At 40.8% G+C, this 25,496-nt stretch overlaps 2 protein-coding genes across 4 annotated transcripts in view; one reads left to right on the forward strand and one right to left on the reverse strand.

The window, feature by feature from the left end:
- The window catches only part of LOC140914936 (uncharacterized), a 136,574-nt gene extending 130,013 nt beyond the window's left edge, over positions 1 to 6,561 (reverse strand). For all 3 annotated transcript variants that reach the window (XM_078853844.1, XM_073354027.1, XM_078853843.1), the window contains exons 1-2: positions 6,258 to 6,561; positions 5,336 to 5,368 (exon numbers count right to left, since the gene is read on the reverse strand). The gene's annotated coding sequence lies outside the window, so the exon portion shown is untranslated. The remainder of the gene's footprint in view (positions 1 to 5,335; positions 5,369 to 6,257) is intronic.
- Positions 1 to 25,496, forward strand: part of TCERG1L (transcription elongation regulator 1 like) — a 327,912-nt gene that overhangs the window by 99,169 nt on the left and 203,247 nt on the right. The window contains 4 exon segments of the mRNA XM_073354780.1: positions 5,981 to 6,299; positions 6,302 to 6,565; positions 8,763 to 8,909; positions 9,793 to 9,973. Of these exon segments, the coding sequence (XP_073210881.1) occupies positions 5,981 to 6,299; positions 6,302 to 6,565; positions 8,763 to 8,909; positions 9,793 to 9,973 (911 nt within the window).

Consider the following 25,496-nt stretch of genomic DNA (forward strand, 5'->3'; position numbering starts at 1 on the left):
ATTTCCTCTAGCATGAAGTACTGGACAGAGATCTTTTTGAAGATAGTTAATGTTGTTAGAATAGTTGAGAAGGATTACTACTGCAATGACCAGTGGGTTACCATACCCTAAGGAAGGGAACTCATGTATGCGGCATGATGCCAAGATGTGGAAATTATACTCAGATCTTTCTTTTGGTTATGCATGGCACTCCACCACTATGCTGGCTTCATTCAGTTCAGGGTGCAGAGTTTTGTCAAAAGGGTGAATTCAGTCCAAATATTTTGAATATTAGCTTTATAGAGTAGGGTGTGAGTTTTCCTGTCAAGCCCTATTTTGTTGCTGGGATTGTTCCCTAGTAACCTCTGGCCATCTGGAAGTTGTTACTGGGAGGGAGGGGGGTGTTTGTTTTTCTCTGCTTCAGCCAAACTCAACACCACTGCCACTCCATGGATTGATCAAGAAAGGCAGAATGAGAACAGTGTAATTAGGATTTTCTAAGGTGATCAAGCTTTTCACTTCTGCAACTACCTCATCCTCCCCTAGCCTGTAGAATGACAGTACTAAATTTCCATAAAGCTGAGTCTCTTGAATATCGGCATGTTATAAAGCTGCTACACAATTAGATTGGATAACAACCAAAGATTTTCCCAGGTACAGAGAGGAAAGGCACATCAATTTTATTTGATTTAGTTAGTTAGTTAGAGAGGAGGAAGCCTGAGTGAAAAAGCAACTGATATTTGTGTGTGTGAGGGTAGGCTATAGAATGTGTCTCTTCTACCAAATGATGCACTATCATAGACTTTATTCTGATCAGCTAAAAGCAGAAGTGGCTTTCTCACCTATCTGTTTTAAACAAAGCATTCTTGTCTAAGATCAGCAAAATGTTTGGTTGGGTATGCTGATATTTGTAACAAATTAAAAACAAGACACATTTCTAGCATTTAACAGTGTATACTAGAATCTTGCAAGAGTTTTCCTGAGATGACAAACCATAATAACATGTGAGGTGTGGATTTTTTTCAGGAGGAGGGAGAATGAAGACAAATACAAACAATTACTATGTAGCATGACATACCGTGTACCTCTATCCCCCACAACTTTATGTAACATTAGTTCAATATGCTAACTACAACTGTCCCTCTTTTTATGGAAATAAGCCTTAGAATCACATCTTTATTGATTAAATTTTCCCTCCCACAACCCAGATAGAAAAGAGAATACATATACAGAACACAGAAGGTAGTAAGGAGCAAGGCAAAATACATATGGATACACAATTTCAGCTTGATGGCACAGGGCCTTAACTGTACCTCTCTGTCACATGGTTACTGGCCTCTTTACAAAGGCGCATGGTCCAATTTACCTGGACTGATTAAGTTGATCAGCTAGGTTTAAGGGAATGCACTAGTTAAGTGGAGATTGCTGCAAGTTGGTGTTGGTAGAGGCCTACAGACACTGCAGGGAGAAAGAAAGCTCCTGCATGGCTATGAGTTTGCAGGGAGAAGATAGCATGGAAGATTTGTGGAGAAGGCTAAGCTGTAGTCTGGTGGAGAACAATGACACAGACTTGCAGAGGAATGGCTTTACCTAACTCTGTACAGAAGCAAACAATCATTTATTTGTTTGAATTCTGAGGCCAAAACAGACCTTTGGAGAAGAGGAGCTGTGCTCATCTTGGGAGTGAGGTGAGAGAAACGAACCCTTAAAGAGAAGACAGATTTGCAGGGAGGAAAGTCCTAGCTGAAACTGGGATGAAAATGTTGTAAGTCTGAGCATTTTTTGAAAGACTTTGGGGGAAGCCTTAGTAAACTGGACCCCAGAAAGAGGAATGTTTTGAAAATCCGGACTCTGTGGACCTTTCAAGGTGTGAATTAGCAAACTAAGGCAGGCCTCAGTAGAGCCATGCAGGCTAGCAAGGGGTATTGCAGAGCAGGTATGCTCTTTGACACTCCCATGAACATTAATGGTACAAGGAAAGAGTTTTTGTTTCAACCAGGACTACCGACTAGATTCCTTGCTGTGTTCATTCTAGCTATCATTTGACCTGGCTATCTGAGGATTCCTCTTTTGTAAGGATAATCCTTTGGAGGGGCAGAGCTGGTTCAGTTCTATACAGCTGTTTCCTCCATCACTCCAGGCATAAGGAGTAATCCCAGAAAAAAAGGGGTATGGTTGAGGCATCCTGTACACCAGGAATTGGGTAATGGAATAGCCCTTTGGCCCATGGGTTGCTGGCCACACTATAGAGAAACTTCATGATATATCAAGGATCAGACTGGTGCTTGGCTATTGCTAGAATCAGGAGAGCACAAAGATGGGAAAATCTTTGCCCCAGTCCTCCAACTATACTGAAATATTCTGGCTGCAATGGAATATCTAGCCTTATGATTTTGGTTTATTTGTAGGTGATCTCTAGCCATCTGAATAATAAAACTGTTTTTGACGATTAGTATCTGGTTTTTCTATAGATAATCTTGGACTCCCTAGTGATTATTTTTAAGAAAAAATGTTGATCTGTGAGATAAAAACCAAATACCCACAATTAGGAGTTGAACAGCATCCTTTTCAAATAGAAAAAAATCCTCAGAAGAAACAACCTCTCCCCTGAGCATAAGAGAGAAATATGTTCAAAGAGAACTATGGTTCTTTTCAACTTTTGCTGTTTATGGGAGAAAATAACTTGTGCTATCCACAACTCTATTTACTTATTTTTTTATTAAAGATCACTTGAAACCTTGAGAACCTTATAATTATCTTACACTAACCCAAAAGGTGCAAAGAGGAAGAGAGTGCCTCTTAAAAAAACAGAATATGCACAGACAATGTCTGCCCCCCCCAAATCACAGCTATTTTACAACATTTACTACAAACCAAGCTCTTCACCTGCTATTTCACTGTAATACTGAACACCTTGTGAGTGAAAAAGACTGAAATGCTGGATTCAGACCTCTTAGGTCTACTGCTTTTTCTGGTTCTGGGCTCAGTGTGGGGTGTTAATATAAAATGTGGAGTGGTGTGTGTACAACAAAATAACTCTGGCACTAAAATATTTAAATGTTCTCTTATCTATATGTTATTTCCTGACCCTTATTATGTGCGTATGCCTTGCAGGGAAAAAGCAGTCAGTTAACTTAAACGACTGAGCAGCAAAAAGTCTAGTAGTTAAAGTAGATGGAAACAGGAGGGGAGCTTTCACTGCACCCACCAGAGAGGAAGAGGTGCTGTGGAGGAGGGGTGCTTGCCCAAGCCAAGGAGGAGAGAGAGTTAGAGAGAGCGAAAATGCTCCTCTCTGCTTTTAGCAGGGGAATAGGAACTCTGGTTTCCCCCTACACACACTTTCACACCCCCTCTTTCTTAACCCCTGATTAAATCAACACACTAAAATTTGTCAACCCTCCACCACTCCCTTTAAATTATCATCAAAGCTTTAAATGTGACCACAGAATATCTGACGTTTTCATGTGTTTATCTTGAAGGTCTAATTTTAAAAATATGCAACAAATAATGTTGTTAGCAGCATAATGTAGAAGCCCTCCTTTATCCTTTGGAAAAACATAGCAGATAAGTCTGAATAACTAGTGGCCATGGATATTATTTTGTTTTAGGAATAGTGGGAGTGCACTTATGTGTTTTTAACTGATAGTGCCAATAGAGGTCGGCGGTGCACCAAACGTGCTGCTGAAAGTGCATTTCTTTAACAGTTAAACTCTTGATACATTTGTCTATAGTGGGAGCTGCTCACTTGTATGAAGAAGAAAATAATGTTCATGGGGCATGATATATGTACTAAAGATCAGAAAATAGACCCATATAAGAGAACATGGCTGAGAGGCTGAGAGTTTGGAATGCTTCTGGGTGGTGGTTGTTGGGTTTTTTTAAATGAAGCTCCTGACTTTTATGGGACTATATACATTATTTGGCTGTTGGACTACACTCCCCCATCTATGTATGGAGAGAACCTTCTGTGTTCAGATCTTCCCATGGGGTTTAAATTGCCTTTACAGCATCCTTCTCCATCTGCATTGCACTTCTGAAGGTTGAGGCTAGGGGAGCAAGGGAAGTTGGAGGTGGATTATTCTCCCATCAGTTAAAAAAAATTATGAAAACATTAATATAGCATGAGGCTGCATTCACTTTTGTGCAGAGAAGGGGCCAGAAGAGGTAGGGGTAAGGTGGAAGGCAGAGGTGCTCTGGAGCTGCCATGACTCTGGGCTATTGTGTAGATGGTCCTGTGCCTTTGACAAATTCCCTGATGGATGTGGGTTCTGGGAACTAAATATCTTCTGCAAGAGAGATAATGGAGGGAGAGGGGAGCAGGGAGATTCAGTCGCCTTGACTGGTGGATCTGAAGGAATGTTCGCCAGCCCTAAGCTCTCTCCTGCATGTTTTTGATAGGAAGGAGCAATTTCCCGTTGTTCATTTTGTTAGAAGAGGTGGGCCTCTCTAGGATACTGAAGACTTGTCCTCACACAGGCGCCTTCTCTACAGCAGTATCTAAAGTACCTCAGCCCAAACTTGGACACACTCTAGGGGCCAGGGTATCTTTGCTTTCTATTGTAATCTTTTCCTGAATTTCTTCAAAGGCACTGTACATTCTAGTGAAAACTTAGTTCTTGGCCTGTTTGCTGTGTCTTTTTTATTTGATTTGTATTATGGTTTAATATTGTCCTATTGTTCATGGTGCTATACAAAGTACGAGACAGTCCCTGTCTCAAACAGTTAGTAGTCTAAATAGACAGACACAGGATAGAAGGGAAAATGCGTAAAGAGATGAAGTGGCTGTGGCAGGTCAGTGGCAGAGCCACTACGAAAACCTAAGAATCCTGAATTCCCATCCAATGTCCTAACCGCTGGGTGCATTGCCTCTATCAGTAACTGTGGATAAGAGTTTTTAAGATCAGCCACTTGTTGGTAAAAATGTTCAGTGACTTGTAGCAATGTCCAGTCCCCCAGGAACTTAGCACTTGCTTAGAAAATTATAAGCAGGTGTGTTAAAAGAGAAAATCTCTGCATCAAACCCAGACTACCTATAACTAGAGCTAGCTAGAAATTTTCCAGTAGAAGGTTTTGTTTTGTCTGTTTTGTTTTCCCATAGGGAAATGCTGTTTCATCAAACCATTTATTGGCAATTTGGCAATTTTTTTATTTTTTTTATAAGGGCAAAATGTTTCATTTCAGGGTGGCATTTTTCAAGTTCTGAAATGACTTCGGTCAAATTTTCTTAAACATTATGTAATATAACATGTAAAGTCAAAATCAGAACAAAACATTTCAATTTTGGCGAAACAAAACACTGCCGTTGACCCCCCCCAACAATTTTTATGATCACCCCAGCAGGAAATCTTGAACTTACGTTGATGTTTTAACTTTTGTTGTTTTTCTTTCCCTGGAATGAAATGAAAACACGTCGCTATTTCTGTGAAAGGGAAATTCTGACTTTCCACCAGCTTTACCTGTCACCCGGTTCCTGGGGCGGTGATCAGCCAGGGGGTTCCTGGTGGGCAGGGTGGAAAGCCCCTTTGCTCAGTGCCTGGGAGCGGTGTTCTCCTGGGAGCAGGGCCCCGCCCCGCTCGCGTCCCCTTCTCTGGGGAGCTGACGGTGGAAAGGACCGAGTGCCCAGCGGTGTCCCCTAGGGGCACCTTCAGCCGGGTTATCCGGGTGTGTGTGTGTGGGGGGGGGCGCTTCTATTAGAGCTGGGACAGGGCCTCCCCGCCAGCCCCCTCTCCCCCTGCTGCCTCCCAAGGCAGAGGAGCGGGCTCCAGGCTCTCCCTGCACCCCTCTGAGGCAGCGGCCCTCGGTGATCCCCCCCCGTTAGCCCAGCTCCCCTCCTTTACACATCTCCCCCCCTCCTTCTTTTTCTCCCACCTCCCCCCCCCCCCCCCCCCAGCCCGCGGACTGAGAGGCTGCCCTGGGCTGTCCTGCCGTCCGCACGCAGAGCGGGAAGGAGTTGGAGGGGACGTTGCCGGAGACCGGCCAGCTGCGCCCCCCGCCCCCGTAGGTGTCTCCTGGCGCGCTATGCATCAGCAGAAGGGGAGGGAGGACTGGGCAGTGGGCGGAGCCTGGCAGCAGCCGCCCCGCTGAATGGAGCGGAGTTGCGCTCGGCTCTGGTGTTGCCGCCGCTGCTCCAGCCGCCAGAGCTAGCGGGGGCACGGAGGGGCATCGCCCCCTCGGCGGAGCTGTCCCGGTCCCGCTCCCGCTCCCGCTCCCGCTCCCGCGGCTGCCTGCCCCTGCGCGTCCCGGCGGCGAGCCCTGCGAGCGGAGGGACGGTACCGTACCATGTAGAATGCTCCCGGTTCCGAGAGCCAAGCGGCAGCAGCCTCTCCTCTGGCAGATGAATGCAGAGCCCCCACCTCCTCCCTGGATTTGGATGGTCCCGAGTGCGGCTGGGGTCTTCAGGATAGGTGGGGCCGGGGTGGTGCCCCCTCCACTTCTGCTCTCTTCGCCGCACCCTCCCCACCCTGCTCCTCTGCTCCAGGGGCTTCCCGGCTGGCAAGTCCCCTGCGAGTCTTTCCTGCCTCTCTCTGTGCCCTCTGCGCCAGATCAGCGCCCTGCCGTGCACCAGTATCCTTTCCTGGATGGGCAGGTAATGAATGCGGTTCCCCGCTCCTCCCTTCCCCCTCCCTGTGCCCCCCCCCCCTTTCCCGATCGGGGTGTTGGACTCCCGAAGTGCTGCTAGAATAGCACAGCCGGCTTGGTCCACGCAAGTTCGTGCGTGTCATTTTCAGGGTCAGTAAAAAAAGCCACGCTCGTGAGGCGCTGGGTTGGGGGGGGGGGGGCAGAGGGAGGGGATGCGGTGATGACTGCCTGGGCAGAAAGCCTAGGACAGAACTTCTGCCTGCTGTCCAACGCGCGGTGGTGCTGAAGTTGCCCCGCACAGCCCTGGTTGTTGCAGACCCACACGGTTTCTGCGCATCCGTTAGTAACTGTCTGCACCGTCTGTGTCAGACTTCAAAGGCAGGGGGAACCCGCATAAACTATTCATGGGAATTTATTTCGGATTCCGGACGTGTGGCTTCGTACTTAAGCCACATACCCTGTGTGTTTTTACAGACTTGTGTGTCTGAAAACGTATAGAACCGCAATCCCTGCGGTCAGACTCCAGTGTGCTAGGAGTTAATGTTCTGTTAAGTGTCTGGGCCGTACAGCTGGTCAATGGCATTCCACAGTTTGCGGGAGTTCGAGTGTAAAAAGCTGAGGATTGAGAGAGCAGAGATTGCGTTGACTGCGTTGCAAAGAGAACCGTAATGCTGGGGCTGAGCAATGAACAGATTGCTGGTTTTGGTCGGTTCCAAAGTGTATTTGTTCCAGGAAGAGGCATTTATTTTCCATAGAAAATCATCTTGTTTTATAATTGCTGCGAAAGAGCAGGCTAGGAATAGCGTTTATTATCCCCATTTAAATAAGAGGAAGATAAAGATATAAGGGTGTCTTTCATTCAGCCAAGTAACTCAAGCCTGTCTCTCCTTCTTGCTTTAAAACAAAGTTGTCTTGCCATTTTTAATTTTGGCCTACTAGAAGAGATAAGGCATTGATTGATCACCTGAACAGTCCTATTTTTATAATGTTTGTGAATGTCCCATAAGGCTTTTCCAAGATCCATAATATATTTTTTTAAAAAATACAACTGGATGCAGTTGCAACATGTTTTTATGTTGTTGTGTCAGGATGCTGCCACTAGAGGTATTTAATGTCCAGGAACTAGATTTTTTCCCCTTAATGTTTAGAAACCTGCAATATTTGTTTCTTAATAAAAGAAGGGGGTGGGGGATGGCTCATGCACTGGCTCATTAAGGCTTGTCTTGTTCATCCTTTAATCCTCTGATCTTTTCCTATTTGCTATGGAAAAAGCAGGCTGGTAATGAAGGGGCACTCTAACAATATAGGCCATTAAATTCAGTTCTCCTATTTTGATTTTTATAGATAGATATACAATAGACGCTAAGATGTTTTGAACCATATTAATGTAAGCAATACATCTCAGTGGTGCTTTCTGATAAATGTTTCAATTATTTGTCAGTATTGTAAGGCCACTTAAAATTAACTTTTGCTGGTCAGCTTTAATGGTCATCTTAAATTTTAATGTATTAGATATTAATAGCTATGTTAATTTCATAGTAGTTTAGCACTTCTGTTGTATTTTTAATGCTGTTTCACATAAAACTTTGAACTTCATAATCTTAGATTAATTTTATTTAGAGATTTCCAGTCAAGCATTTTAGCTATGAATGTCTTTTGGAACTTAATGATTTGAAAGAGGGTGGGCAGGAGAAAAAGCTACATGCTCTTGTGTTTAATGGAAGAATAACATCAATTATTTTGAAGTGGGAGGAAATTTGATTGAAATGCAGAAATGTTTCTACAATATCAATATATTTGTCCAAAGAACTCAAGAGTCAGGAAATCACATATTCTGCCTTGTCTTTGTTTTTTCCATTGCCTCTGGAGACAGAAACACACACACAATCTTGTATGATGATGTTTTCTATTTATATGTGATTTTTTTTCCAGTACATTGGTGATTAGTAATAGCATTGACTAGGTACTCTAACTCTGAGCCTTCTATTTGTAGATTTCTATAGCAGTTTAGCTTTGAGTGGCACACAATACATATGAGACTGAACAATAATGCTTTTTTAGAAAACCCAATGTTTAGACTAAAGAAGTTGCTAAATTAAATTAGTTTGAAATTCACTTTTTAAATGCAGTGTGTACAAACTTTGGTTGATTTATTGTAGAATACTTTTCATTCATTTAATTTTGTAATTTCTTCTTTTTTTAAGTGGATGTTTGGAGCTCATTCTCCAGTTATAGGATTTTCACCTTCTTCTAGTGTGGAATTTGTTCCTATCTTCCCACATGTATACACATCTACTGTTCCACCTCATGCCAGGAAAAATTGGAGAGATAAGAGACTACCTAATTGCAAGGTAACTCTGAGCTTTACATGGGACATTTTTATATTAAGATCTTATCATAACAACTGGAAAACATTGAGTTTTGTAAACTGTGATGGCATGGACAAGGTCAGCAATCTGTCAAGCAAAAATCCTCTCGAAAAATTAATGCTATAAAAAGTTGATCACTAAATAGGCTGTTTCTGAAGGTATAAATCAGCAGTTCTCTTAAATAGTGAAAAAGACTAAAATAGCTTTAACATTAGTTCTGTATTAAGTCAGGTAAAATATGTTTGTACCACCAAAAATAATTGGTTTTGATGTGTTTTCCATATTTTGGCTACTTGCAACACCTTGCTATTGACTGCACATTTATATAAATTTGTTAGAAATGGACTCAGCAGCTGGAATCCCGTCAAAGCTGAAGTCAATGGGAGTTTTGCCATCAACTTCAGTGAAGCCAGGATTTCACACAGTATTTGCAACCTCGGGCCTTGAAAATTTAAGCATATGAGTCACTTTTTCACCTCCTCCATCTCTCAGCCCTCACTGGAACAACCTTGGGCTACCAAATGTTGTAGATACATTTGTTCTGCCATAGCTGTCTCTGGGGTAGGATTGGCCTTGTTCTTTCATACTGTGGGGTTTGGATTTTTTTTTTTGGCAGTACTTTCTAAACTGGATAGTCCCATTATGAGCTAGTTTGTTTGTTAGATAATCACACCCTACCAATAGTTAGGAAACATAAATCAATCTAGTCTTATAAGACCATTTGTGATTTGAGACATGATCTATGCTACAAACGTGTATATATAGCTATAAGAGCTTGAATCAAAGACATAAAAACCAGGAAAACAATAAGCAATGAAACTATGTTGTCTTCAACTTCAACATACTTTTTATTTATCCTTGGCAGATATATTTAAATAATGCATTTGCTCTGGATTCAGCATGGATACATCCTGAGGAATCAAGAATCTTCCAGGGACACGAGAAGCCTCTTTTAATGACAAATCAAGTAGCTATGGCTATATCTAGGCCAGCTACTGCCTCAAGGCCTCTTCCCACGGTGGTGTTAACACCTCAGCCGATACCAGGTTAGTAATAAATAACTGTGAACACTTTTTTTCACTATGCATTTTCATTCTATTGATCTTATTTCTCTCTCAGGCAAAATTCCCATTTTGGTTGTAACCTTGATAACAAGGTCCAGAACAAGAACATTTCACCTTTTATTTAAATTTTAAAAATGATGTCAAAAGAGAAAGTATAAACTTATGGAAAATTAAAACCCAGATTCCTTAGCAACCAGCAATCCCACTCCATTGACCTACGGTATAGCCAGCCCAATGATGACTTGGTTTATCTTCAAAACACACTAATGAGATTGCTGACATAATATTTATTGTGTAATTTTAACATCAGTTGCTTATTTTTAGAATTTGATATAGTCTGTGTATAGACAGTTAGTTATTAATAGAACACTAACTGATCCATCAGTTCATTAAAACTAACTTATGCAAGAAAACATGCATGAAATAAATGCCATTAATCTACATAAATAAGTATGTTACAGTTGCCAGTGGTCCAATAATATATGTGCTATAGTATAAATACTATAATTTATACCTGGAAAAGGTCAGAAAATGTATTGCTGCAAAGATGGATGTGACTTTTCACGAGTATTTTGTTGTATTGATCTAACACACTGGCTGCCCCATAGAAAACACTAATAAACAAATAATTAGAATAAAGATAATTGAAGCCCAAATGTAGGTACTCACATTAAAAAACAAGATACATTTTAAAACAAATGTCTGTCTTACTGAGATCAAAGCTAATGCCATTTTAAATAATGGCAAAACCATAGCTGCCCCCAGCCTTCATTATTATGGAATTGTTCTTAATCTGAAACTGTGCTGTAGACAGGTAATTTTCTACCTTCTTGTATTTTCTCAATTTTCTGCGACATGTAATACGGCAACATTCTTTTGGATAATGCAGGGATTCATTATGAGGGGGAAAATCCATGTTCTGTCTGTTTTGCCAGACTCTCTTATTTTAATTATCAATTAATCTTATCTAGCGTTTAGGAATTAAGCAGAATATTGCAAATGATTTCTGTATTTCAATTGTTTTAATAATACTTTACAATAAGCTGCCTTCTGTTCTTGTCACTACTAATTATTGATCAACTTTAGTGCTGTTCAGCTTTCCATAATGGATGATAGGGACCATAAATAAGTATACCGATGGGCAAAACAATTATACTGCTTATGCATCGCTACCTGGATGACTTTTACTTAATTTGTGTCCCCAAAATGTATGCATTGTTTGAAGTTTATATCTGTAGCCTGCTGCCATGTTGATGGATACTTTTAAAAATGCCTGATGGAGTGTATTTGGAAGTAAAATACTGGTTCCCACATGCATTGCTGGTCTAGGAACTTGTAGCATTGATATTTTTTCCCTCTGACTTCTGTCTACAAGTACCTTCCATACACAAAGAGGGCCTACTACTGTAGTGCTAAATTAAGTAAAACTCACATTAATGTAATCAAATGTAAACTTCTGGAGTTAGTCTGCTCCAGCTTCCACTGAAGTCTATGAATGGGATTTTGAAAAGCAGCAAAATGAATTAGGTGCCTAACATATTTAGGAGCTTTTGAAATTCCCACCCATTAAGAAATACCTTCCCGCTACTCACCCCCCTCCTCCGACCCTCTGTTAAGTTTATTTCTATGCTGGGGACTGGAAATGCCATGTTTGAATTTCTTGGAGTTTCTTCATCATTCTTTTATCAAAGGTGGATTTGGGCCATCTACCTCTATGGTTGTGGATCCCCCCAAGATCCTGGACCATCAACCAGAGGCCTGGGCCATCTACACTAAATTCAATGAGGAGTTTTTCCTGAATAAGTACCACAGGATCAAGTCTACTCTTAGCACTCAAATAGACAGACAGGGGCAATCCTCAGCTGGAATAAATCAGTATAGTTCCACTGACTTCACTTTCTCAGCTCTTGTTCTTGTGCTATGTGTCTGGCAGAAGTCTCCTGATCATGCTGAGTTTCTCCATTACAAAATCACTCTTCCTTCATTTAGTTGTGCCATCTTCTTAGCTCTACTTCTGCTTCCTCAGTGAATCTGATACCTACATTTCCAGCCATCTTTGGAGTCTCTCCACAGGTCCCTTCCTGCCTTCCCCTATACCATCTTCTTTCTCTGTCACGGCATGCACCATCATCTTCTCCAAGTTGCTCATACACATAACCTGGGTATCATCTTTGACGGCCCTCTCAGGCCATGTCTAAAACACATTGATACTTCCTACACAATACCTCTAAAATCCAGCCTTCCATCTCTCCAAACAGCTAAAATTCTCTTCCAAATTGTCCTCATTTCATGTTTTGACTATTGTAACCGCCTCCTCTCTGGCTTGGACTACTGCAACTTTGCCCCCCTCAAGTTCACTCAAAATGATCATCTGCCTGGCTCATTGCTCTGCCCACCTCATGCCATCAGTGCTTTCAGTGGCTCCCTTTTCATCTCCACATCAAACTTAAGCTTTTTGAGTTAAATCCTGTCCCCACTGAAGTCAATGGGAGTTTTGCCATTGATCTCAATGGGGTCAGGATTTCACCTCTTTGTGTTCACCTTTTAAACCCTTCACCCCATTCAGTGATGCTCCCCTAATAACTTATAATGATGCCAGCCCCTGCCTTTATTTCTGCAATGTTCTCAGCCTTTACTATCCACCAGTCAGCTTCACTTTCAAATATCTTTGCACTTTCTTCTATTTTGCCCTTTATGCAGAAGGAAAACTCCCTGGTATAATTAAATTTAACATTCCTGTAGGGGAGAAAATTCCAAATAAACTCACAACAATAGCTTTTAACTTCAAGAAGGGGCATTACACAAACATGAAGAAGCTAGTTAAATGGAAATTAAAAGGTACAGTCACAAGAGTGAAATGCCTGCAAGTTGCATCGAAATTTTTTAAAAAACAACATAATAGAGGCTCAAACTAAATGTGTACCCCCACCAAAAAAACAATAAGAGGATCAAAAAAAGAAACAATGGCTAAACAACAGAGTAAAAGAGGCAGTTAGAGACAAAAACACATCAATTAAAAACTGGAAGTAAAGTCCTTTTGAGGAAAATAGAAAGGAACATAAACTCTGGCAAGTCAAGTGTAAAAGTATAATTAGGCAGGCCAAAAAAGCATTTATAGAGAAACTAGTATAAAGACACAAAAACTAAAAGTGCATCAGAAAGAAGAAATCTGCCAAATAATCAGTGGGATCACTGGACAATTAAGGTGCTAAAGGAGCACTCAAGGAAGACAAGGCAAATTAATTCTTTGCATCGGTCTTCACTGCAGAGGATGTGAGGGACATTCTCACATCTAAACCATCTTTAGGTGGCAAATCTGAGGAACTGTCCCAGATTGAGGTATCAGTAGAAGAGGATACAGAACAAATTGATAAACAGTAATAAGTCACCAGGACTAGATGGTATTCACTATTGCTTAAATCAGCCTCTGTACCAGATGACTGGAAGGTAGCTAATGTAGAATTGATTTCTTTTTTTTAAAACTCCAGAGGTGATCCTGACAATTACAGGTCAGTAAGCCTAATTTCAGTACCTGGCAAATTGGTTGGTTGAAACTGTGCTAAAGAACAGAATTATCAGACACATAGATGGATATAGAATGTTGGGGAAGAGTCAGCTTGGCTTTTCTAAAGGGAAAGTATGCTTCGCCTATCTGTTAGAATTCTTTGAGAGTATCAACAAATATAGACAGGGTGATTCAGTTGGTATAGTTGTACTTGGACTTTCAGAAAGCCTTTGACAAGGTCCAGCACCAAAGGCTGTTAAGCAAAGTAAGCAGTCATGAGATAAGAGAGAAGGTCCTCATGATCAATAATTGTTTAAAAGCTAGGAAACAAAGAGTAGGAATAAATGGTCAGCTTTCACAGTGGAGAGATGCAAATAGAGTCTCCCAAGAATCTGGGACCAGTGCTGTTCAACGTATTCATAAAACCATATGGAAAAAGGAGTAAACAATGAGCTGGCAATGTTTGCAGTTGATAACTTTTTCTTGAGTAGTTTTGTAAGCCCAAAGATGACTTTAAAAAGTTACAAAGGGATCTCACTAAATTGTGTGACTGGACAACAAAATGGCAGCTGGAATTCAATGTTGATAAATGCAAAGTAATGCACACTGAAAAACGTAATCCCAGCTCTCCATGCAAAATGATGGGGTCTAAATTAGCTGTTATCACTCAAGAAAGAGATCTTGGAGTAATAGTGAATAGTTCTCTGAAAACATCTACTTCTTCACACAAAGTACAGAAGAACTCATTGCCAGGGGATGCTGTGAAGGGGAAAAGTATAACTGGGTTTAAAAAAGAACTAGATAAGTTCATGGAGTATAGGTCCATCAATGGCTGTTAGCCAAGATGGTCAGGGACATCCTTGCTCTGGGTGTCCCTAAGCCTGTGACTGCCAGAATCTATGACTGGATGATGGGTTGGATTACTTAGTAACTGTCCTACTTGGTTCATTCCCTCTCAAACGTCTGGCTACTGTTTGAAGACAGGATACTGGATGAGATGGATCCAGTATGGCCAGTCTTATGTTCTTATTATCCATTCATCCACTGCCTTATTTTCCAATTCCCTTCTTATAACTCACCTGTGCTGTGATGCCTACAAAACACTGTCTACTGACTATGGCTATTATAGTGATTATTCTTCTTTCCCTTCCTTTCTTTTCTTACTCCCTCGTTCTTATTAATTTACCCATCCCTGCCATTTCTCACCCTCTTTCTACCTTCAATGTAAAAAAAATAATAAAGAAAAATAACAGAGTTTTGCCAATTCTTCACCATATTCATTTGCTTTTATGTCTTCCTTATCCTCAACCCTTCATCTGTTTTGTGTCTTTTAAGCCCTCCAGGATAGACATTTTCATTTATCTGTAATTTGTACAGCGTCCATCACAGTGGGGCTCCAATCTTATTTAAGGTCTGTGCATGCTATAACAATAGATGTTGTCACTGTGGAAATCAATAGCATTCTTCTGAAGCCACAAATGTTGTCTAATCTTTCCTGGACTGAACTGTTGGAGCATGCACACAACAAGGAGGTTGAAGGGAGATGGGGAGAAGGGGAATGCAAAGGCCATGGCTAGTGTGGGCTCTGAAAACCTGCTGCAAACCTTCTGTTCTCTGTATCCTCTCTAGCTGTGGCACACAGCAGAGACTTCTATCCACTAGGAAAGCTGCAATGTAGGGACAGCAAATAAGGTTTGCCAACAAGAAATGGGTGTTTGTTTTCTCCGCCATTTGATTTGTATGTGTACAGTGTGATATTTTCTGATAAAAATCTAATCTTTCCTAGACTAACTATGAACTCCTGGGCGTTGGTAAATGCTAACACACATAATTTGGCAGTTACACATACTAGGTACTAGAAGGTATTATTTGTTCTGAAGAAAAGTAATCGTTTATTATTCCCTGGCAGATAAAAATGGATTACAAAACCTTATGCACTTACAATTTTATTTAGCTAAAGAAAATAATGACACATTATTTTCTCACCCAGAAATGACCGTTTATTTTTTTTTTATTTCCACTAAACAAAGCAATATCCTGTATTTTATGTTGGGGATACAGTGTCTACATCTTTTTGCAAGGAAAATGATTTATATTTTTTTCTACTGCATTGTGCAATCTGCCATATGGAATAAAGTCATGGTTGGTTTGGTATGAGTTGGATGTGCCTTCTTTTTCTTGTATAGCTATCTCGTCCCCACTTAGGTGGTGAGACAAGCCCAAAGCTGTATGAACACTGTTTCATATCATTACTATTAAAATTATTGAAATTGTTTTAATGTTTCAAGATTATGGTTACAGTTTGTTGGCAGGTTTGCTTCTCAATCACTGTTTTGCAGGCAATGTTCCTTTTTTTTAAAGTAGTACACTTTTTATTAGTGTTCAAAAAGGCTTTCCATAAAATCTTGTAGAACAAGGCTTTCATGTAGCATGCTGTGATGGTGAAACGAAGAGTTATAAATAGAAATGTATCTTCATTATATTAAGAAACAGAGTTGCTGCTACTTAAGTAGAAGTAATATATTCCATTTTATGAAGTATCCCAAAATACTTGACTGCTGATTACAATCAGTACAGGCAAAATGTACAAATAAACTCAAATATATAGCGAGTTACAACCCCTCATAGCCTGTTAAGAGAGAATGCAGATGCAATGTTCCTGGGTGCCAACACATTGGGCTGTTCTTAAGCAACTGGACAAACAGTCATCGAGGCAGTCTGAGAACCTGTGGTACTCTGACATGTGGAGGGGCTTCAGCTGGTTTGTTAGATAGATGTAATGTCTCAATCCACCCATCCCACTAGAGCTGAGCAAAATTCTGAGAACGTCCACATTTGTTTAGTCATGAAATATTTTGGCATTCCTGAGAAATTTTTGTTTTGGATTGTAAAACCTCAGTTTGACATTAAACTGTGTTTCCCAATTGTCTTATGGGAGTTGTAGTTCTGGCCCCCATTCTCTCATCTGGACCAAGCTCCCTGGCCAGACTACACCTTCCATAATGCATCTAATCATGTGGCACCTATGATGCAGAAGAAATAGACTGGCCCATGAGAGAAAATGTTGGCCAGAACTCCCATTTCTGTAAGGCAATGTGACTGTAGTTTAATGTTTTTAGAACTGACTTGAGATTAAACATTTTTGATCAGTTCCAAATTTTTCTAATGGAAAATCAATTTTTTTCAGCAAAAGGAAAAATTGTTTTGATGAAATTGCATTTTCATTTGCAAAATCATTCCAATGGACAATTCCTGACTAGCTCTCCCATCAACACACTGTGGCTCAAAGAAGCAAATCTTCTGCTTCTTTCATCTGCTTGAAGGGAAATATCCAAACGGATGTCCTTTTTCATATTTGGTAAAGTATGCAGAAGGCTTTAAGATCTTTAGATGGAACATCTTAATAATAGATGTTGTTTCCAGCCCCTCTCATAATAAGGTCACTATTATTCCTATTCTAAGACCCCATCTTCAATAGGTTATAATCTTGCTGACTCTTTTGGAAAATTTTGACTAATATATTTCATCTGTTTCCAAGAACAAAGATAGGGAAAATACATTGTCTTGCCCATGTTAAATTCTAGTGACCTTTTCTTTGAACAGTTCTAACCTCCATGCCTTAGACCATGGACTTGAAATTTGGCAAAGGAGTATCCTTTGTTTCAGGGGTATACTCTTTCCTGTCCCTGTAAAAATCTGCCCAAATTTGGCAAATTATAAGATTTTGAAAAATTGCAGTTCACACATGCTCAGTAGAGATTTTTACATTTTTAGTTGCTAAATTTCCTGAAGATTTGTTCTCCAATGAGCGTGATCCAGCCTTTCAGTTGCTGTTATAGGCCATTCTGGATCCAGGTCTGGGTGGTTAAACTGAGAGCAGTGAGCCTGTCTGTCCTGTGCTATCAATGAGCTTGCTGGGCCCAGGCAGCATGGTGGAAGAAATGGCCTGGTTCAAAGGGGGATAACAGCCAGATCTGCAGGGGGAGGGGAGAACAGAGTAAATTGGGACAAAGAGTTTATGGATGGGGGTGGAAATTGGGACTGGCTGGACAAGGAGATTGGGAGCAGAAGGAGAATAGTACTGGCTGGGCAAGGAGATGACAATGAAGGGCAGAACCTGGAAGTTGGGTGCAGGTGTGAGAGACAAGCACTGGTTGGGCAATGAGGATGAAACTGGGAGATGGAAAGGAAAAATAGAGTGGACTGGGAGCTAGTAGGTGGAGGGAGACTATAATTAGATGCAGACCCATTGCAGGGGGAGAGATTGCAACTGGCTGGGCAAGGAGATTGGGACTAAGAACCAGTGGGGCAGAGTAAAGACGTGAGTGGGCAGTGGAGACAGATTTGAGGAATAGCTAGTATACTGGGGGAGAACTTGATGGGCTGAGAATAAAGATGGGAACAAGAACCTGGGACAAAGACATGGGGAGTCTGATTGGATGAGGAACCTGGTTGGGAAAGGGGTGATTGGAGGCCAGTGTGGTGGTGAGGAAGAAAGATCCGATGAGGAACCAGGAAGGAGAGAACTGGGACTGGTGGGAAAAGAGGCTGAGAGTTGGGGGTGAGGAGAGGAGACTGAACCAGGGAATCCAGAGACCTGAAACTAGGACTTGCTATGAAGAAGATGGGAACTTAGTGGGATGAGAAGCTTGAGAAATTGAATTGGGACTAGCTAGATGAGGAGGATGGGACTGGGACAAGGAACCAGGGATGGAGAAGAGACAGGAAAAGGACAAGGACAAGTTGAAGGAAATAGAACAGAAGCAGTCATGCTGCAGGGGAGGGTGTTGAAATGAGTAGAAGTCTGTGCCCATTAGGGAGCACTAACTTCCAGAGCCTGGAATGGAACCCATGATTCCTGAGTCTCACCGTTCCTCTTCTGTCAGCAAATATCTGTGAAACTCATAGGCAAAGTGACCCATGCCCCTCTAATAAGAACATAACAACAGCCATACTGGGTTAGACCAAATGTTCATCTAGCCCAGTACCCTGTCTTCTAACAACGACCAATGCCAGGTGCTTCATAGGGAATGGACGGAACATGTAATCATCAAGTGAGCCATCCTCTGTTGTCCATTTCCAGCATCTTGCAAAACTGAGGCTAGAGATACCATTCCTTCCCAACCTGGCTAATAGCCATTGATGGACCTGTCATCCATTAATTTGTCTAGTTCTCTTTTTGAACCCTATTGTAATCTTGGCTTTCACAACAGCCTCTGGCAAGGAGTTCCACAGGTTAATGATGTGTTGTATGCTGACCCACATAGACAATGACAACCTTCTACTGCTATCAGTTACTCTGTTAGATCAGGTGGCAGAGGTCTGCATGGTGGATCTAAAGTTTCCCGTCCTGCTGATGACCCATGTGAGTACACATGATGGAATTTGTTTATTCAGTTGTTTGTTTGTTTTTAATAAAAACCTAGGAAATTACAGACACAAAATATTTTAAAAGAATATTAAGGTTGCAAAGGCAAGCACTTAAGACCTTAATTCATATCCATTACAAAACAATCTTTAATTACAGGATCACATACTATTGTTAGCTCAGCACCCCTTGTTTGTTTAAGTGCACAGGTTGGACTTGTTCTGAGGATGAATCAGGGCAGTGCATTGAAGGAGATGGATCCCTGCTTCATTTGTTGCTAAAGTTGGAAGGTATGTGAGTGAGAAGGGATTGCAGGAAAAGAAAGGATGATGTCAGTGTGAGCCATTGAGACCTCTTTTAGTCCCTCATAAATGCATCCCTCAGTCAGAGGCTTAGTTTCCTTCATATTCCTCAAGGGTGGAACCACATGGTTCAAACACTCTGGAACTGGAGCTCTGGATTGTAGATGGGAGATTTTGCTATGTTTAATAGGGAGGTATTGATTTTTGTGTCTTCTCTGTGATGCTTTTATCCTAAGAAGAAAAGTTTCTGCTGAGAGAGAGCTTTGTGGTAACTTGTAACTTTTAGCCATGCTGGTCATAGCCCTTGGAGAGAAAGCAAAGCACAGGTGCTGGCTATTAGGTAGACTGGCTTTCTGGGGTTACTGCAGTGTATGGCAGGGGGCTGTGCGGCCTTAAGACTCCTGGTCAGAAGGCAGTGGGACATGGGTCCCTGCCCAGACACAAGTGATGGCTGGACCCTGAGACCTGATAGGACCAGAAAGCAGGCCTGAGTTAGTTTAAATTCAAGCTATTTATCCAAAAGTCCTTTCTTTGTCTATTGGTGTCTGGAGAATCCAGTTTGAACTATTATATGTGAGCATCTCCAGGTGGTGGTACTTTTCTGGAGGTGCTACAGCCTGAGTGAATTTGCCTAATCATTCCCCACAGTTCTTAGTTCCTGGAGGAAGTGTGGTTACTCTCTCCCATGAAATTACATACAATCTCTGGCCCAAAATGATTCATAAAATTAATACAGTAAGATCTGCCAAAGATACTGCAAGAAATTGCCATATCTGTCTCACCGAATAAATAGTACTCTGCTTTACGAGAGCTGGCTAGTCACTGGTTAACCCTGTCATTACCCCTGAGAGAACAGGACTGCCTGTGCTGAACTAAGGTGAGGCCTGAATGTGAATTACAGGAATCTGCAGATGTAGGTCCCCAGTCTGGAGGGAGAGGATCACAGGCTACTGCCCTGAGAAATGTAATAGCCAGAAGCCTAAGTGGAGTGCCCTCAAGGGGGCCACCTAGAGGTCAGAGGTGCAGTTAGCTCAGGAAGTATCACAATCATATGTTAGGATTAAGTGATGTTTTTGCAAGTAGGCACGGCTCCTTTCCAGCTACTATATTAAGTGTGTGCTGAATACCTTAAATATGGCAACCTTTGTATAAAAATAAATATTAAATTCTGTATATAATCCTTATTAAACATATATCTGTGTATCTCTATTAATTTCAGTATAGCTATTCCTGATTCACACTAATATAAGCAAGGCCCTGGGTTCTTTGCAATACTCAGAGACCCAGATTATTTGGCCTGGAGCCCTGAATTATGTGATAGACTTTCCAGACGGTTGAGACTCTGACCCCTAAGTCCCAACTGCCCTTCCTCATTCCAGTTAATATAATATCTGTGTTGTATGTTTATTCTGATAATAAATTCAGCTTATTTTACACAAGACCCAAGCTGACATTTTTTTTTCTGTTCTGTACTAGACCTTTGTATTTAAAAATGTAAGCTGCATTGTACAGGTGTCAGGTAGAAGCTAGAAGTTCTGCGACAGGGAGGCGTGGGGGAGGGATAGCTTAGTGGTTTGAGCATTGGCTTACTAAACCCAGGGTTGTGAGCTCAATCCTTGAGGTGGGCCATTTAGGGATCTGGAGCAAAAATTGGGGATTTGTCCTGTTTTGAGCAGGGTGTTGGACTAGATGACCTCCTGAGGACCCTTCCAACCCTGATATTCTATGATAGCTGACAGTGAGGGCCTTTGGCACTCAGGAAGAGGAAGGGAGTTTTGCTTCTGGCTTCAGGAGTCATTTGGCGGTGTGAGGATGATGTATCTCCTTTTTTCCTCCCCATTTTGGGAAGGGTGGTGCTGACTTCAGGTTTGGGAACAGGATTGAATTTGTCATTTCTCATCTCTGAAATCATTGATGGCAACTAGCTGCCCTGTCACACAGCGCCCCAGTATCAGCCACTACATTCCGCAATGTCAGAGAAGGACAGTAGCTTGATTTTTTTTTCTGCTAAAATGAACTCATGATAGCCTATCCTGCATTCCAGCTCAAGGGAGTAGAAGGAATTTAAAGCCCCACCTTACTTATTCCCACAGGTGCACTACCTCCGCTTTCTGAGCAATGGAGGTGGCGGGGTGCAGGGTCTGTGGAGCTGCTACATCACCACTTTGTCCAGGTGGGTGGGAGTGGGTGAAACCTTGACTCTGAGCCTTCAACATATCTGGTAGCATAGTTACGCAGTTTGACAGGGAGGATCATATGCTGTGACAGATGTGGACCTGTCACCTCTTATTCCCTCCAGGGCTGCTCCAGGGGTAGCACAGCCACATGCTGCCCCTTTCTGTGGGGTAGAGTCTGGCCTAAGGTTTCATTTGGTAAAAATGGGGCAGCTCAGACCTCTCAGAACTCCTGTTTCAAGCTCTCTATAGACCACAGGCAAACATCACTGCATCACTTGAGATTCACATTTTTACAGGTGTCTTAGCAATCGTAAGTGATAGACATAATTCCTTGTTAAGTGAAAGCTTGGATTCTGCAGCACAATTACTTAGTAAATTCAAAAACAAGGCGAATTACATGGCAATATGCATGGCCACATGATGACATTACGCATGTTGTCAGAGGTGTGAGAGGGGAATCTGGCCCTTTGTTTATTCTGTTTACTAATTCCTTGATTCAGGCTATTAAACAAACAAGGAAATACACATTCAACAAATTGGGTTTTATGAATTAAAAAAATAAACCTCTGTCTTTAAAAAAAATTGGGTGTCTATCTCTTCCTGTGTACAAATGTGTTAAATTTAAAAAGGTCAACAACTATAAATTAAAAGTTAACACATTTATAATCCTAAAGGGATTTAAGTGATATTTCATTTTATAGCACTTTAATTTGCTACAAATATATTTATAAGGCTTGAAAAATATTTTAAATTATGTTTAAACATAATTTATAGATACAAATGTAGCAGTTTCAAAGTGTTTTTCACTTTTTTACAAGTGTTGGCCTCAGTATTTCCCCCCACACTCTACTATTAAATGTGTATACAATATATGTTACAGAAAAAAGTATTTTAGAAATGTTTTAGAATTGTAAGATTTATCAACTGTTTTACACTTTGTTATAAAGCTATTATCAATACATATGGAGGGGTTGCATGTAGATACAGACACACGCACATTGAAACACAGTTCTATCTGTATTAGACTGACATCTTTTGAAGATATGTGGTGAAGTAGAAAGAACTGCAAAATTAAAGTCTGACTAATTTTCTCATCAGAGCAAAGAAGACGCCATTTTAATACAAAAGTCAGTCCTCATGAGGCACTTAAAAAAAATTATGGACAGGAATCTGCAACACAAATTAAAACAAAATTAAAAGCAAACCCCATGTATTTCACCCATCCTAATGAACAGATATAAAGCAAGTTGCAAGGAGCACTATACTGCTAGATTTAAGTTATTCCACCCCTCCTAGATGACAGAAGTATCCCAATGGTTTTTAACTGTTTGACATAAGTGCTGGAATTAGGGGTGCTGGGGGTACTGCTGCACCCCAGCATGAAATGGTTTCCACTATAAACAGGGTTTACAGTTTGGTTTGATGGCTCTCAGCACCCCTACCATAAAAATTGTTTTAGCACCTCTGCTGCTTGATGCAATCACAGAATTTACTTTCCTTTGTGAATGACTTGATTTTGCTGTTTTAATTTTTTTCGGTAGATCTTATAGGAAAGATCTTTATAAAAGTCCATTGTAGGCAGAATTAAAAAAAAAGACTGTAAGCCTGTAAAACTGGAGAACATTTTAAAATGAGTTTAATCAGTTAATTTGCACACTGAGATTCTATAGTACAAAGAACTTTTTTTTAAAAGAAAAGCTGAAATTGCCCTCTTCAGACAGGACTGAACCTGTATATTCCAGTGGCATCCAAAATCCTTATTTCTGTTTTTTGTTAAAGAAAAGAAACAGCCTTTTTTGTTGATCCTAGAGAAGAAATATAATGATTGTAACTGTTTGTTAATAGTAGCAATAATGAGAGAGCAAATTCTGTTACGTCCTTTATGGCTGCAGAGAAAGAAGTCATAAAAGGAACAAGAGGTTGGGAGGACATTGGGCAGACAAAACAGCAGCACAGAATCTTGTTTCATTGACTTTGTCCATGATATACAGACAATGTGAACGGAAGAAGTATGCTATTGTGGAAGAGAAAAAGTGGGATAATTGTGCTCCATTTAGGTCATGAATCTGTGGTATGCTCTGTAGTGTGGCTCCTCAGGCTGGTTAGTCCTGTAGGTCTTTAGGAATAATGGTTCATTCTTTAAACACACCATGCATGAACTGTAATAAGAACTTCAGGATGTCTGAACTGTCAGATGGACATGAGGTCATGAATAGGAAAGCAGGGACAATTCCTGAATCCCAAAACTATATAGATAACCCTGTGAGAGAATAAAGAAGCAGGTCTAACAGGAACAGTTAGTCTTTGACTGCTGTGTGTCTAGACACTTTACCATGTAGTTGCCTATATAATGGATATTTGGGGATCAAATGGCATCTGCTGTGGAACCTGGGTTATCTACCTACTCCCTTGTTTTCCTTAATCTTTGGTTGATTCTCTTGTCCTTTCTTGTTCTTGTTTTTATGGCTGCCCCTGCTATCTTGTTCTTCAGTCGTTTCATACATAAGTGTGCTGCCGTCATTTTAACAAAAGGCTCCCACAAATATTTTCCCTTTAACCTGTGGCAAACATTTTGTAGCAGGATGGTGGATGTCTACTTGTAAAGAGGTGTGGCGAAGAACTGTGCAACATATTAATGTGTTTTTGCACTTAAATAGAAATTCTCTGTGATAAGCAAGCATCTCTAGGTTTAAAATAAAACTTTCTTAGAAGTGAACTTCACCGAAAAGCTTAAACTTTGTTTCTCAGACATATATTGATGACAGTGTAGATCATTATTCAACTTTTTCAAGTATCTGAGTGTTGACCTTATAACAGTCATTCTAAGAAATGTTTTTGAAAATATCTGCTATCTGGCACAATCTGATATATTCCAGAGAAGAAAGTTTTATCTGAACGATGTATTAGGATTTTTAGATATGTCCTGTCTGCCAGGAATGATTTAATACTGTCCAGAGAGAGAGAGAGAATCACCAAAACTTTATTAATTGATTGGTGAAATGTTAACAAAGGGCTCAAGTCCTGAAAACTTCTAGCACTTCACTAATTTCACCCACATGTGCTCATGGCAAGGCTGGGGGCATGGATCAGCATTTATGTCAGACTCTCCTTTAGTACTTAGTCTGGGCTGGGGAATGGATAGCTCAGTGGTTTGAGCATTGGCTTGCTAAACCCAGGGTTGTGAGTTCAATCCTTGCGGGGGGGCATTTAGGGATCTGGGGCAAAAATTGGGGATTGGTCCTGCTTTGAGCAGGGGGCTGGACGAGATGACCTCCTGATGTTCCCTGATATTCTATGATTCTAAGCTAATGATCCAAACAGAAGACCAAATTTGGTGATAATTCTGGTCACGTGCCATCTGAGGAACATTGTGCATATGCTAAGAAGGTGCTGGCAGGGTGTAGTTTGCCAACTGTTCTAATGCCTATACTGTTGTTTTGTTTCTTTCCTTCACCCATTTTGAGAATTGTATCTTTATGTTGCAGAATCCTTTTTTAATGAAAAAATCGAGCTAGAAGAGAACACTCTCCCTGCTTATTAACAGCCTTTGGGGAAACTGGTAGAAGAGTCTTTTCTTTATATACTTTGTCAGAGTCCATGAACAGTTAGAGGATATTTTTTCTGTTGTTGTGTTTGGTGACAGCAGAAAATCCCTAGAATTGGAAACACAGACTCTCTATCCAAGGGCAGACTACTAATGCGGATTTGATTAACTTAACCCATAGGCCCATGAGATCCCAGAAAGAAATGTTAGAAACAACAACAAAATCATTGTCATCAGATGGTTTGACTTGCAATTTTTGAATATTTCCATTTTGGCCCTGATAGATGTAATCTATTTTTCTTTCATTTGTTGCAGGTTGAATATCAAAGACTTGGTATTTGTGTTTGTTAGTGTTTCTCTGGCCTATGTGCTTGTTGTACTAACAAGGACATGTGCTTATATATGGCTTCCATGTGGCTGTTTTTTTGTTGTTTTTGTTTTTTAATAGAAAATATCTTAGAACTGACAATAACATCAGGAATAATAGAAATTACTTGAAATGACTACTGTATATATTTGGTATGTGTTGCTAATGTTGTAAAGTCTATTTTTCTGGCAAAATATTTTGCTTACATCTGCATTGCAAACAAAGACTAATAAAGAGGGGAG

Source organism: Lepidochelys kempii, chromosome 7 (genome assembly GCF_965140285.1).
Source record: "Lepidochelys kempii isolate rLepKem1 chromosome 7, rLepKem1.hap1, whole genome shotgun sequence".
Taxonomy (NCBI): Eukaryota; Metazoa; Chordata; order Testudines; family Cheloniidae; genus Lepidochelys; species Lepidochelys kempii.